The sequence below is a fragment of the Eretmochelys imbricata genome, chromosome 17 (assembly GCF_965152235.1).
Source record: "Eretmochelys imbricata isolate rEreImb1 chromosome 17, rEreImb1.hap1, whole genome shotgun sequence".
Lineage (NCBI taxonomy): Eukaryota > Metazoa > Chordata > Testudines > Cheloniidae > Eretmochelys > Eretmochelys imbricata.
The window spans coordinates 1,112,216-1,126,182 of NC_135588.1; the positions used below are offsets into that span (position 1 = coordinate 1,112,216).

The following is a 13,967-nucleotide window of genomic DNA, read 5'->3' on the forward strand; positions in this document are numbered from 1 at the left end:
AAAAGCTAATGTACTCAATGCTTTTTTTGCCTCTGTCTTCACTAACAAGGTCAGCTCCCAGACTGCTGCGCTGGGCACCACAAAATGGGGAAGAGATGGCCAGCCCTCTGTGGAGATAGAGGTGGTTAGGGACTATTTAGAAAAGCTGGACGTGCACAAGTCCATGGGGCCGGACGAGTTGCATCCGAGAGTGCTGAAGGAATTGGCGGCTGTGATTGCAGAGCCATTGGCCATTATCTTTGAAAACTCGTGGCGAACCGGGGAAGTCCCGGATGACTGGAAAAAGGCTAATGTAGTGCCAATCTTTAAAAAAGGGAAGAAGGAGGATCCTGGGAACTACAGGCCAGTCAGCCTCACCTCAGTCCCTGGAAAAATCATGGAGCAGGTCCTCAAAGAACCATTCCTGAAGCACTTGCATGAGAGGAAAGTGATCAGGAACAGCCAGCATGGATTCACCAAGGGAAGGTCATGCCTGACTAATCTAATCGCCTTTTATGATGAGATTACTGGTTCTGTGGATGAAGGGAAAGCAGTGGATGTATTGTTTCTTGACTTTAGCAAAGCTTTTGACACGGTCTCCCACAGTATTCTTGTCAGCAAGTTAAGGAAGTACAGGCTGGATGAATGCACTATAAGGTGGGTAGAAAGCTGGCTAGATTGTCGGGCTCAACGGGTAGTGATCAATGGCTCCATGTCTAGTTGGCAGCCGGTGTCAAGTGGAGTGCCCCAGGGGTCGGTCCTGGGGCCGGTTTTGTTCAATATCTTCATAAATGATCTGGAGGATGGTGTAGATTGCACTCTCAGCAGATTTGCGGATGATACTAAACTGGGAGGAGTGGTAGATACGCTGGAGGGGAGGGATAGGATACAGAAGGACCTAGACAAATTGGAGGATTGGGCCAAAAGAAATCTGATGAGGCTCAATAAGGATAAGTGCAGGGTCCTGCATTTAGGACAGAAGAACCCAATGCACCGCTACAGACTAGGGGCCGAATGGCTAGGCAGCAGTTATGCGGAAAAGGACCTAGGGGTGACAGTGGACGAGAAGCTGGATATGAGTCAGCAGTGTGCCCTTGTTGCCAAGAAGGCCAATGGCATTTTGGGATGTATAAGTAGGGGCATAGCGAGCAGATCGAGGGACGTGATCGTTCCCCTCTATTCGACATTGGTGAGGCCTCATCTGGAGTACTGTGTCCAGTTTTGGGCCCCACACTACAAGAAGGATGTGGATAAATTGGAGAGAGTCCAGCGAAGGGCAACAAAAATGATTAGGGGTCTAGAACACATGACTTATGAGGAGAGGCTGAGGGAGCTGGGATTGTTTAGCCTGCAGAAGAGAAGAATGAGGGGGGATTTGATAGCTGCTTTCAACTACCTGAAAGGGGGTTCCAAAGAGGATGGCTCTAGACTGTTCTCAATGGTAGCAGATGACAGAACGAGGAGTAATGGTCTCAAGTTGCAGTGGGGGAGGTTTAGATTGGATATTAGGAAAAACTTTTTCACTATGAGGGTGGTGAAACACTGGAATGCGTTACCTAGGGAGGTGGTAGAATCTCCTTCCTTAAAGGTTTTTAAGGTCAGGCTTGACAAAGCCCTGGCTGGGATGATTTAACTGGGAATTGGTCCTGCTTCGAGCAGGGGGTTGGACTAGATGACCTTCAGGGGTCCCTTCCAACCCTGATATTCTATGATTCTATGTACATATTACGATTAGCATCTTCAGGCCGTTTGACAACAGATAAGGTGTTGCTGTCACTGCTGTTTCAAGGATGGCCCTTTAAGAAGCCCTGGAATATCTAGTGCCATCTGCAGTAAAACATAGCAAAGTCCTGTCATGTCCCTCCATGGAGCTTGGATTGTGAGAGTCCAAAAAACAGGTAACAGGTCTAGAAATTAATTCACTTGCTGAACCTGCTGCTGTCAGCTATGAAAACAAGTCACCAGAGAAGCCCTGGAAACAAGAAGGTCACTGAGTGAACATGGAAGCTGGAGAGCAGGAGCTGTTGCTGTCATCAAGCTAACTACACACAAGGGTGCCAATTTCATTTCTTCCTCACTATGTGGCAGCATCAGGCCATTCCCACTGGAGGCCACAGAGTTTAACTGTGTCAGCAATGAGAGAATCTACTCAGTTCTAAAACTCCCAGCATTATTACATCATTATATAGCACCAGAATCCCCCAGAAACAATACCAGAAGGGTGGTCCCTGCCCGGAGACGTTCACAATCAAACAGACAGTAAATGAACATAACAGGCTGTCTTGTGGATCAGAAGTGGAATGAAAAGCCTGCTGGACAGAAACCAGGGACACAGTCGTCTTACCAGAATGGCTGAGCACATGTAAGCACGCCAGGGCTTGCAGTCGCTCAGCTCCCAGCCACCCCAGGCCAGGAAACACTCCAGCACCAGGAGCCACTCCAGCAGCCCCACTCCTCTCCCCTCCACGTAGCAATGAGATTCTCTAACTAAAAGATGCGGAGACTTAGCCGCCAGCCCAGAGAGCTGCTGCCTGTGCCTTTCCAATGTCAGGCCACCTACCCATTTACAAGGCTGCTTCTGCACAGCCAGTGGAACCAAAGGTTCTCCCTGGGTTTTCTTCACTCAGTTACACACAAACCCTTTAGCACAATTGCAGCATGGCTCGTCACAAGCTAGGCAGCCACGTCCGCTTCCCCTCACCATCATGTAGCTGGGCCGTGGCCTGACCACCAGCCCCTCTCAAGCAATTGCCCAAGGACAGATCAAACATTTGAGGGTGGTATTTCTGCAAACATTTACCCAGTGGGTTGATGCTGTAGCTCACCCCCTCCCCCAGCCCAACACAGCATAGCCTGAAGTGAAAGCTTCAAACCTCAGCTGTGCCATCTTCTCAAGACCCTCAGGGCTGATGCGGTCTCTGGAAAGCAGGTTGCTGAGCTGCTGCTCCTGGTTCCCAGCCTCTCGAAGGAGTTTGCTGAGTTCCTGCTGCTGTATGTTCCTCATCTGCTGCTCCATCTCAGGACTCAAAGGGGTAGAGGGGAGGGGGCTGCAGATATACTGCCCTGACTGGCCTGGATATCCGGGGTAGTAAGCTCCTGGGTAAACACTGTTATTGGGGCCCATCTGATATTGCAAAGAGTATCCTCCATAGGGATACTGAGTACCTTGGCCTTTTGGACTGGGGTAATAATAGGGGTTGTCAGAGTTCTGAAATTTGTAGTAGGAGGCCTGGGACTGGCGTGCATCCCCCCAGGAAGTTGGGCTCACTTCATCGTCAGTATCTAGAAAATGAAGCTGTGAGGTCTGGCTCTTCAGAGCAGGTTTTTGGTCCGGGTTGTTTGGATCCCACAACCTGCGCATGGTGCCTCCACGGCTCCTGCCTCTGGGCCCCTTGTTGCCACCACTACCAAGCAGGAGCCTGGGCCCAGACTGAGTAGATTCGGGAGAGCCTGCAGCACTGGCAGAGAGGTCTGTGTTGGCAGGCAGGATGAGAATCCCACGGCCTCTCCCTTGAGGCTCCCTGCCCTTCACCTCCACAGCCTCTATGGAGTCACTTACATTAAAAGACTTTGGAGCCTTTTTCTTGTCTGTCTGCGCCACACAGATGTCTCTGCTCATGGTCTTGTTGTCAAAGGTGACGTGCAGGGCTCCCTTGACCTCCTTCCCATTGCTGCTCCACTCACTCTCACTTTTAGAAGCTCGGCTCTGCTCCAGGTGCTTTCTCTCTGAATTTCTGCTGGAGCCATAAGCATCTGTCTCCCCAATTTTCTCATCTTCTAGAGAGTCAGTGGAGGAAGCAGAGAGCTGTTTTTTAGGACGGCTTCTCTCTTTGGCCCGCTCCTGTCGCTTCTTTGCCCCATCAGCCAGTGGGGGTCCATCTGTGCTGTTGTTGCTCCCTGCTGAGCTTGTGCTACAGGTGCGGTATCGGTTCCTCCGTTTGTCAGAGCGGGAGTATCGCTTTGTAGATCCCAGCTTCCCCTGGATCAAGTCATCGCTTGATTTCCTGACCCTGTCAGCCCGCTCTACCCGCCTTCCTTTTTCCCCCCTTGTGGTTTTCACTCCCTCACTAGTCAGGCTTCCCTCCCTCTCCTCTTTGTTCAGTTTAGTTCTACTGCTGTTGCTGCCTTTCCCAATGTCCCTTTCAGTCTTTTCATCTCCTTCAACTCTCAGCTGCTCCATCTTACTGACGATTTCAACATTGGCTGGCTGGCTGGCTGCGTCCTTGGCAACAGTCTGCAGGCGTTTCCCAGGCTGATAGATCTGCTGGTCTGGCTTCTTGGTTCTCCTGATGATCCTGGGACACCAGTCCTCCGGGACAGAGTGTTTATCCAAATTCTCTTGGCTCTGAAAAATAGCTTTACTTTCCATCTCTCCATTTCCCTCGGAGGGACCATTCTGCTTCTGGCTGTCACCTTTGCTGAGATTTCCAGTGACCTGAGATCCCCCTCCAGTAACAGCAGGATCTTTGTCACTAGCAGTTTCATCCTTGGATTCCTCAGATCTGGTCCCTTCATACGCTGAGGCTTCCTGTTTTAATAGTGTGTGTTTGTTCCTAAGCCGGGAGAGGCCAGGCTTGTAGATTTCAAGGTCTGGACGTCGGTTATCTTTACGATGCCTGGGCTCCTTCAGTTCCTTCATGTTCTCTGTAAAGAAGAGATAAAGAGGCGGGGGTTATTCCAGTTATGGAACAGCAAAGCAGGGCAAGAGTTAGAGACACAGAAACAATGGAGAAATGTGAAGTGTCTTTAATGGTCACAAGAGGGGCAGAAGTTTTAAAACTGAGACTATCAGAGCTGAAGTTCTTTATCTGGGTATTATGTGAAATCACACAGAGCAGGAGTGAGAAATGCAAGAGCAGGAGGCAGAGAGGAAGCCTATGATTCTGAGCCTATGGCCTTATTTCAGGATACATATTATTACTATTTGTTAAGCACCTCCAATGTAACCCTCACTGTACAGAACACATGTACAAAACAGCCCTAGCCTCAAGCAGCTTACAAGCTAAGAAACAGACAAGATACACTGGGAGACTCAGAGCAGAGTGCAAGCTAAGGGTTTTGTTGCTGCTGTTTTCCTGATTTCACTCTCTGCTCCCCTGATCTGCCTGTTGGTGGTGCATGTGCCTTCCCTCTGCAGCTCTTGCCATTTGGAACAGCTCCCTGTACATTCCCTGCCTCATTTACATACATCTCATTTCAACTCAGCACTGAAGACTTCTTTTCTCCCGGGCCCACAACTCATTAAATTTCTCTTTCTGTAATGGTATTAATACTAGAAGTACTTAAAAGAACACAACTGGAATGAAAAAGACCATGTAAAATAATATCATCACATGCAGCAGCATTATACATAATTCTTATTAAATCTGTATCTTCAGCTGGGGTTTTACACCATATTATAGAATGGTTTCTACTTCATACCAACTGAAAACCACCACTAAGACGGACTCAGTAGTACCTAGCAGAGGGAAATCACTCAAAGCAAGAACACACCTCCCTCTGAAGCAAACATACTGAAGATTATAGATCCTCTCTCACTAATCTACTCCCAGCAGCCTAACCAATTCAGTGACAGTAACAAACAAAGGCACCTCAGAGGCAGTTCTGAGGTTTCTGTCATTAGAACACTGGATAAACTGCATCCATGACGACAGAGCACTGATGGGAGAAGCTTCTGAAATGGGAGTGGTGAGGGTGGACTTTTTCTGAAGATACTTGTCCTCTAGATAGTTGGGCACAGTTTGTCTAGCTGCATGAAACTTAATTTTAGAATTTCAGCTTCCCAGTTTCTCCTTGGAGGATTTTATCCTCCACATAACCTAACAGAAGTAACTTGATTGCTGTGACACCACCATAAACCCCTATGGTATTAAATTGCTTTCACTATAACCAAACAACAGTGCTGTCAGAGACCAGAGAGAAATGAGGATGTCAAGGTGGCAGCTGCACTTCTAGATTAATCTCAAATGAATCTCAATGACACCCTGACTAATAATTTGAGGATAGATAGGAAGAGATGCAGCAGTCCTGACTCTCACTGCTTTAACTTTTGACATCCGCAATACCTGGGATAACTTACAGGAAACTACAGCATATACTCATAATCAACAAGTAAGCTAGTGCAGCTTTCTATGCCGTGGGAGCCCACTGCCAAATCTCCATCACAAGCAGCCTTAATAAACAACAATTCGGCATCTGTGAAGCCAACATTCACAGTCTCAAAGCTGCACTCTGTTCACAATAGCTCAGAGCAAATTTCTGTAACCTGGACACACACTTGCCTTGCTGATCACATTAGCTGGCTCAAAACCAGTCAAGAAATTCAGAGGGAAACGACTTGTGGGCCACCATTCCATCCAACTAACAACAACTAATTTGTATATAGCACTTTTCATCAGTAGATCCCAAAGTGCTTTACAGAAGAGTGAAACTACAGACAATTTTTGAGATGCTTTGGACATTACAGGCTACACAGAAAGCATCGGCCAAGACAGAATCATTCAAGTCCTGCTACACCTGCTACCTGACAATAGCAAAAGGCAAGAATAGTTGCAGGGCAGCAAACAGAGAAGGGCATCCTGAAAGCAGTGATGATGGGATGGATTGCCTTTAGTCCTCCTTTGCAATTATCTAGCCGTTTTCATCTTCAAAGCACTGTAAAAACCTTAATTAACTAACTTTCACAACCCACTCCCTCTTCACCTGTTCCCATGAGTCAGGTCAGACCTAACCCCATTATGCGGATGGGGAAGCAAATGGCAGAGAGGGCGACTGGAATTCTTGGCATTCATTCATTTTATCTGCAGTGCTATACTCAGAGACCTCTGGGAAACTGCTGTGTTAAGGGGCAGCCATGCAGCAAAATGAAATGGATGATGAACTACACCAGCAATGAAATGGAGATTAGCAGTGATGAGCACAACACAAGAACCCAGAAAAGAAGATGAGAACGCAGGCCAAGAGCTTTGCAGAACCTAACTGGTCACCACTGGCCAGCAGCACAGCCTAAGCAAGCTCTGCACTTAGAAGCAAGCAGAAGGAACTTAAGAGGATGCAAATATACCTCTGTTAGGACATGCAGCTTTCAGAATATCATACATGGATTACTGACTTTAACTTCTCATGAACACAGCGTTTCTCAAACAGGGAGTGCACAGACTCTTACAGGCAAGTTGTGGGGCTACTTCTGCCCAAATAGTGAAAGCGTCTACCAGTTTTCTCACATTTAGGGCTAGTTGCAGCCCAATACAGACTCTTAAAATTCAGCATGTACAGAGGTTTTCTAGACTTGATCATCAAGTAAACTCAAGACCCCTCTCTGTGCCCTACATATTTCAATGCTGGGTGTTCCTTTGGTGCAAACCGAATGCCAGCAATGGAGAGGTGGCCCTCACATAGGACGACAAAACCAAACTGCAAAAAGAACTGGAGAAGTTAGAGCACAGAGAGCTGCAGTCCAGTAGCCCCGCAGTGGAAATAAACAACTCAGATCCAGAACAAGGCTCTGCAACTAACCAGCTGCACCCAGCACAGTAAGGACACTTTATTTTGAGAGGACGTGATCAGTGTAAAATCACACTTCTGTACGAAACTGTTTATTATTGTTACACGTAGCACCTCACGCTCCTGAAACAGAAAGTGGGGGGCGGGGGGGGGAGATTCTTCTGTGTTTTCAGTCTGTTTACTTCGCACACCCTGGCTTCGCTCCGTGCCAGTGCCGTGGAGAGTCAGTTCACTCCCCCGGCTGGGCTGCGTCTCTCACCGACCCCAAGGGGAGAGAAGCGGCCCGAACGGCACGGGGCTGTGAAGGCCCCGCAGCGGCCCGGGGCCCGGGGCCAGGGGCGGAACCCCACAGGACTGCGCCGGGCAGACCCGCTCCGGGGCGCCAACGGCCCGAGCGCCGCCCGGAGCTCGCGGGAGCAGCGCGCGGCGCCCCTGCCCCAGCTCCCCTCGCGCGCCAGGGGCCGGGAAGCGGCTGGGCTCGGGGGCCGCGGCGGGGCCCGGGCCGGGGCTCTCCTGGGGAAGGGGAGGGGCCCAGCCCGCCGGGCCCTGAAGTCTCACCTCGGCCCCCGCCCCCCGGGGCCCTCCCCAACGCCGCCAGGCTCCCCCTCAGCTCCGCCGCCGAGATGCGCACCCGCTCCAGCTCCGCCGCCATCTTCGCTCCCGCCCCGCCCCCTCCAGTCCCCCTCCCGAGGGAGGGGACGGACGGCAGCCGGGCGGGCCCAAACGCTCCGCTCCTAACGCGCATGCGCCAAACCGGCCGGCTCCCGCGGCCCCCGCGCCGCCCGGACACGCCCCCTCCGCTCACGTGCCGCGGCACGGAGCCAGCCCGACGGGGGCTCGGAGGGCCCAGGCCAGGTGAGCGCGGCCCCGCGCGGCGGCGGCGGCGGCGCTGCCCTTCCCCTCCCCTGGGGGCCGGCACGGGCGCATAACGCCCAGCGGAGCTCAGCCCGCGTCCCGGCCGGTGCAAACGGGGCCCGGGCCGCGGCGCCCCGGGAAGGCGGCTCCCCCTCCCGCTGGGGAGGCCTCAACCTGCCGCGGGCAGGGCCGCGCAGACCGGGCACCCCGGGAGTCTCCCAGGGCTCTGGGCACCGCTGCCCCGCGCCGGAGGGTCAGTCCTGTTCCGTCCCTCGGGGGTTCCTCTTCCCCGGGGCTCCGGGCGGGCCCCGCGCCGCGCCCGGGGAACGGGGAGCCCGGTTCCCTCTCCCAGCCGCACGGACAGGAACCCTCACCGCTCCGGGCGGCCGCCGCTCCAACGGCGCTGGCGCTGCGGGCTCCCGGAAAGGGGAGCGGGAGGCGCCACTGGGCGAGCGGCGCTAGGACGGGAACCGGGGGCACCCTCCCGGGGCACCCTCCCCCCGCACGGGCCGTCGCAGTAGCTGGCTCCTCTCGCCCCGGACTGAGACGCACGCCGCTCTGGAGCTGGCTCGGGCCCCAGCCCTGCGCTGCCCGCCATCCCAGCCAAACAGCAAACCTGCTTTCGTGCCCTTTCCTTTTACGTTTCGAATTTGTCAAGTGTTTAAAAATTAACCCACCCTGTCTTTTGGGCCCAAAACAGTGTCCAGACACAGCGAAGGAGACTCTGATCCAGAGTGGAGCATTGGGGCCCGCTCTGCTCTTCAGCGCTCCTTCCGTGACTTAGAGCCCGGTGAGGCAGGCTGTCTCCAGCAGCAGAATGTTTTCCAGCCTCTCTCTCCCCCTCCTCAGCTTTCGGACCATGTCCTCTCCGTACTGCATCTCACTGGGGGATGTTGAAGCTGCACAGACAAGTCTCCATGGCCTTATCCACCTCACCCCTATCCTAACCAGTTCCAGCCTAGACGAGTTAGCTGGCCACAGACTCTTTTTCAAGTGTGAGCTCTTCCAGAAGACTGGCTCCTTTAAGGTAAAGCTGACAAATTAATAGCACACATTGCAAGGGGAGGAGCAGCTTGACCCACCCTCCTGCCTAGCTCTGCTAGCTCATGGGAAAGGGTACAGGGTCTGACCGGGGGTTGAACTTGAGAAGCAATCGCTCGAATACAAGACTGTGTACCATTAGCATCTGTACAAAGGGAGAATCACTGATTTCAGCACTTAAATGCTGCAGAACCAATGGCAGGTTGGCCCTCAGGCCCTGCCAGCTTTCGACACAATTCAAGTCTTGTCCCAAAGCAGTAGGAACTAGCAATTACCATTCCTCTATCCCCAGGAAACAAGGTTGGTGGCCCCTGTCCAGTTCCTACTGGACAGCCACAGCCCGAGGAAGAGATGGTTAAATGGACCATTATAGACTATGAGGGCTCCTGCAGTTTAGGGGCTAAGGGGGAGAAAGGGAAGCTGGCATTAGTGTTGTACTGGTTCTAGGGATCCACATCTACATTCAGCTCCACAGCTGCCATCTTGCTGGGGAAAGAATCAATTAAAAAGGTTGCAGGGGTGCAGCTTCTCCACCTCTCCTTGCTGCCCTCAGCTAGGTCACAACAGCTGGGATCTACAGCAGCAGCAAGCCCCTGCCCCATCTGAACATGGAGAGCTGAGGCTTTGCCTCCTTTGCAGGTTCACTCAACCTGTGATCTCTCCCCAGATCCGTGGTGCACTGAATGCCGTCAGAAGTCTGGTTCGTGCAGCCCAGGGTGACAGAGAGCAGCCCAAGGCTGTTGTGACACACAGTAGTGGGAACCATGGCCAAGCTCTTGCCTTTGCAGCTAAAGTGGAAGGTAACAGGGAGCCAATTTCTTAGCCATGCGCTACCATGTGGGGCTGGGGGCTCCTCACTTGCCCCTTCATTCCTCCAGAAGCAAATTTGCTGCTGAGAACAATAGGGGAAGGGCAGCCCTTTGCTCGGGTCTTTCAGCTGCCAGCTGAGGCTTTGCCAGTGAGGTGGCTGGTTATCCCAGGGGAAGCCTGCCAGTGCTCAGGAACAGAAAGTCAAGGGGTAGCTCTGGCTCCCAGCACACAGCTGGCTCAGCATCCATCCTTGCAGCTCAGTTCCTGCCTGACTTAATTACACATGGGGATTCCTTGGAGTAAGTGAGCCCCAGGTCTTTGCCACGCAGCCGGATGGGTTAATCCCAGACAGGACTGTTAGCCAGCAGGGCCGAGTGTTTCCCTGGTTGGATGCATCCACAGGCTAGTGCCGGTAGAGCCGGAACTCCCACTGCAGCAGCACGGGGTGCAGCTGAGCTCTAATGCAGTTTCACATCCCTCTCCCGCACACACCACCATGGCGAAGTTACATGCAAAGGGCCTGGTCACAGCTGAGTTGGTTTTCTCTCACAGGGGTATCCTCTGCTCCATGTCTGTCTGATCCACTCAGCAGAGCAGGGGATGTGCCCCTGGGACTAGGCCCCCATCATTGTCCAGTCCTTTCATCCCACAGGGGTTCCTGCCTATGTCGTGGTGCCTCGCACAGCGCCACTCTGTAAGAAAGCTGCCATCTGCTCCTATGGAGCCAGGCTGATACTATGTGAGCCCACTGATGAGGTAATGGGGGGGGAGGGAGGGAGGCAGGCAGGCAGCACGGCAGGGTACTTTGGCTTTGTTCACACACATGGGCATTAACAATTTTTGTGCCTGGTCTGTCTCCCCAGTCGCGAGTGGAGGTGGCAGCTCAGACAGTTCAGGAGAAGGAAGGCGTGCTGGTGCACCCAAATCAGGATCCTGCTGTGATTGCAGGCCAAGGCACTATAGCACTGGAGGTGCTGCAGCAGGTGAGGAGACTCCTCTCCTGGCACTATTCAAATTAGGCAGGAAAGAACAAGCAGGGGGACACATCTGCTCCTGCTGCAGAGAGATCAGGGCAGCCAGAGTTAGTCCATCAGGACTTAGAGCCAGCCTCCAGGAAGCGAGCTGTTTTGGAGCACGTCTGTGGTTCTGAGAGCAGTCACAAGACTGAGAGTTTGTCTCTTGGTCTCTGTTGTGCTAGGTACCCCAGATAAATGCACTGGTGGTTCCCGTTGGAGGAGGAGGGATGGTTGCTGGAATAGCAGTGGCTGTCAAGGTAAGAAATACCCTATTTTGGCTGCATCTCTCCTCAGGAATGGGGGGGGAGGGGGGGCTGGGGAGTTACTGGTGCCCCAAAATGAGCATTTCACCTTGTGAGGAGGAATTTCTCTGATTCACACAGCATCTGAACTCAAGAGTCTCTCACGCAGCTTGGATTTGTAGTTGACCCTTTCTCTCTTCCTGTGTTTGGATCAGGAGGTCCTGTAGAGTTTAACACTCCCCCCTGCAGGTCCAGGTTGCAATGAAAGCAACCAGGACAGATCACAGCAGCCGACACACACTCTAGTTTACGTGTCATGCCACAATACAGAATAAAATGGTGCCACTTCCAGCAGGAACAGAGGCAGATGGGAGATACTGGCAGCCTGAGGAGAGCTAGGCACTCAGTCATCCTTCAGGGTTGAGTTGCAATGTCAAGTAAAGGAGGACTTGTGGCACCTTAGAGACTAACAAATTTATTTGAGCATAAGCTTTCATGAGCTACAGCTCACTTCATCGGATGCATGCAGTGGAAAATACAGTACTGGGATTTTATATACACAGAGAACATGAAACAATGGGTGTTACCATACACACTTTAAAGAGAGTGATCAGGTCAGGTTTGCTATTACCAGCAGGAGAGGGAAAAAAACCTTTGGAGTGATAATCAAGGTGGGCCATTTCCAGCAGTTGACAAGAACATGTGAAGAACGGGGGGGGAATAGTTTTACTTTGTGTAATGACCCATCCACTCTCAGTCTTTATTCAAGCCTAATTTGATAGTGTCCAGTTTGCAAATTAATTCCAATTCAGTCTCTCATTGGAGTCTGTTTTTGAAGTTTTTTTGTTGAAATATTGCCACTTTTAGGGGGCCAGAGAGATTGACCAAAGAGATTGAAGTATTCTCCGACTGGTTTTTGAATGTTATAATTCTTGATGTATAATTTGTGTCCATTTATTCTTTTACGTAGAGACTGTCCAGTTTGGCCAATGTATATGGCAGAGGGGTATTGCTGGCACATATCACATTGGTAGATGTGCAGGTGAACAAGCCTCTGATAGTGTGACTGATGTGATTAGGCCCTATGATGGTGTCCCCTGAATAGATATGCAAGGAGATGAGTTGCCCTTAGGAGAAGCTCATTCTCTGCCCACAGTAGACGAATGAACCTGCTCCTGGCTCAACAGGGGTTGCTCTCTGATTCTTCACACCAGCAAATGTCAGACACTCTGCTGGAGGGGAAGATTGCCACAGCTGGCATAAGACCTGCCCCAGCCAAAACTGCTATGGAACATGGGAGTTAAGGCACAATGAGGTGGCCTGGCCTGCCATGTTCACCAGCAAGTTCCAAACTCATCCCCTGCTCTTCCTTTGGGCAGGCTTTGAGACCAGACATAAGAGTGTATGCTGCTGAACCCTGCAATGCAGATGACTGCTATAGATCAAAGGTGACAGGGGAACTCACCCCCAACCTCCACCCCCCAGACACCATAGCAGATGGTGTTAAAACTAGCATTGGACCGAACACCTGGCCTATCATTAAGGATTTGGTGGACGATGTGCTGACAGTCACAGAGGAGGAGATCCAGGTAAGTATTAACTCTAAGCACCCTCTTGCTGTAACAGTCCAGCCGCCTCCATTCACACATTTTGTCCTCCCTTCACCACCTTGCCCTCCCATGGTGTAGCATGAAGCAGGAGTTGTGATCCCTGGCAAAGATGATCGCTCTCTGCCATGCTGGCTGAGAGCAGGCCGGGCCTCCTCCATTTCCTCTGATGGCATTCTCCAGGTCCACAGCAGCAGCATGTGGCAGGAGCAGCCTGAGCTGTATTAACAGATGCCCACAGCTGGGGCCTATGCCTCCCCAAAGCATCGCCCACCAGTGAAAAGGGACACATCTCATGCACAGTCCCGCACTGTAAGCAGTCGGGTGCACCGAAGGCTTAGAACAATATTTACCAGCACAGTAACAGCTCTTCTCTCTGCCCCAACAGCAAGCAACGCAGCTGGTGTGGGAGAGGATGAAGTTGCTTATTGAGCCAACAGCTGGAGTGGGAGTGGCTGCTGTGCTCTCTGAGCAGTTTCGCTCAGTCTCCCAGGAAATGAAGAATATTTGCATTGTGTTGTGTGGAGGAAATGTAGACCTAGGCTCCCTGGCCTGGCTCAGCCCACCTGGCAAAGAGGCAAATGGAAACTGATCAGCCTTTAGAGCCACTTCTCCCATTAGTGAGAAACTGGGCTGTTTCTTAGAGCCTGGTGCTGTGTTTACACAGTGGGGCCTCTGGGACTTACTGTAATAATAAAAATCACTACATGAGCAAAAAGGATTGTGATTTCTAAGGAATTGGGGAAACCTTGTAATTTCAAAGAGCAGCTCGTGCTGCTCTTAACCTGGTATAGGTGGGTGGAGCCAAAGAGCTGGTCTCACAGCCTCCCTAAGGCAGGCAGTTGGAATGAGTTTCATGCAGCTAGCCCCCTGCCTGGGGCCCAAGCCCAGGCTTCTTGGAGAGAGCACTTTTG

At 52.0% G+C, this 13,967-nt stretch overlaps 2 protein-coding genes across 8 annotated transcripts in view; one reads left to right on the forward strand and one right to left on the reverse strand.

Annotated features, from left to right (window-relative positions):
• The window catches only part of SMG6 (SMG6 nonsense mediated mRNA decay factor), a 172,803-nt gene extending 164,669 nt beyond the window's left edge, over positions 1 to 8,134 (reverse strand). For 3 of the 4 annotated variants that reach the window (XR_013348254.1, XM_077836596.1, XM_077836595.1), the window contains exons 1-2: positions 8,041 to 8,134; positions 2,853 to 4,623 (exon numbers count right to left, since the gene is read on the reverse strand). Coding sequence is in view for 3 of the 4 variants with exons in the window: in XM_077836596.1 (XP_077692722.1) it covers positions 2,853 to 4,623; positions 8,041 to 8,134 (1,865 nt within the window). In the remaining variant the exon portion in view is untranslated. The remainder of the gene's footprint in view (positions 1 to 2,852; positions 4,624 to 8,040) is intronic. The other variant, XM_077836597.1, reaches the window with a different exon arrangement.
• Positions 8,135 to 8,248: 114 nt separating this feature from the next.
• On the forward strand, positions 8,249 to 13,905 carry SRR (serine racemase). Of its 4 annotated transcripts, none has more exons than XM_077836306.1 (8): positions 8,249 to 8,337; positions 9,187 to 9,364; positions 10,046 to 10,178; positions 10,841 to 10,944; positions 11,052 to 11,171; positions 11,387 to 11,461; positions 12,826 to 13,035; positions 13,442 to 13,904. In XM_077836306.1, exons 2-8 carry the CDS (start codon positions 9,197 to 9,199, stop codon positions 13,643 to 13,645), a joined length of 1,014 nt encoding a protein of 337 aa, XP_077692432.1. In that variant the 5' UTR covers positions 8,249 to 8,337; positions 9,187 to 9,196; the 3' UTR covers positions 13,646 to 13,904. The 4 variants fall into 4 exon arrangements, with proteins under 4 accessions (XP_077692432.1, XP_077692434.1, XP_077692433.1 ...); XM_077836307.1 differs by lacking the exon at positions 8,249 to 8,337 and adding an exon at positions 8,363 to 8,590 and having other exon boundaries at positions 13,442 to 13,905; XM_077836308.1 differs by lacking the exon at positions 11,052 to 11,171 and having other exon boundaries at positions 13,442 to 13,903.
• Positions 13,906 to 13,967: the final 62 nt, after the last annotated feature.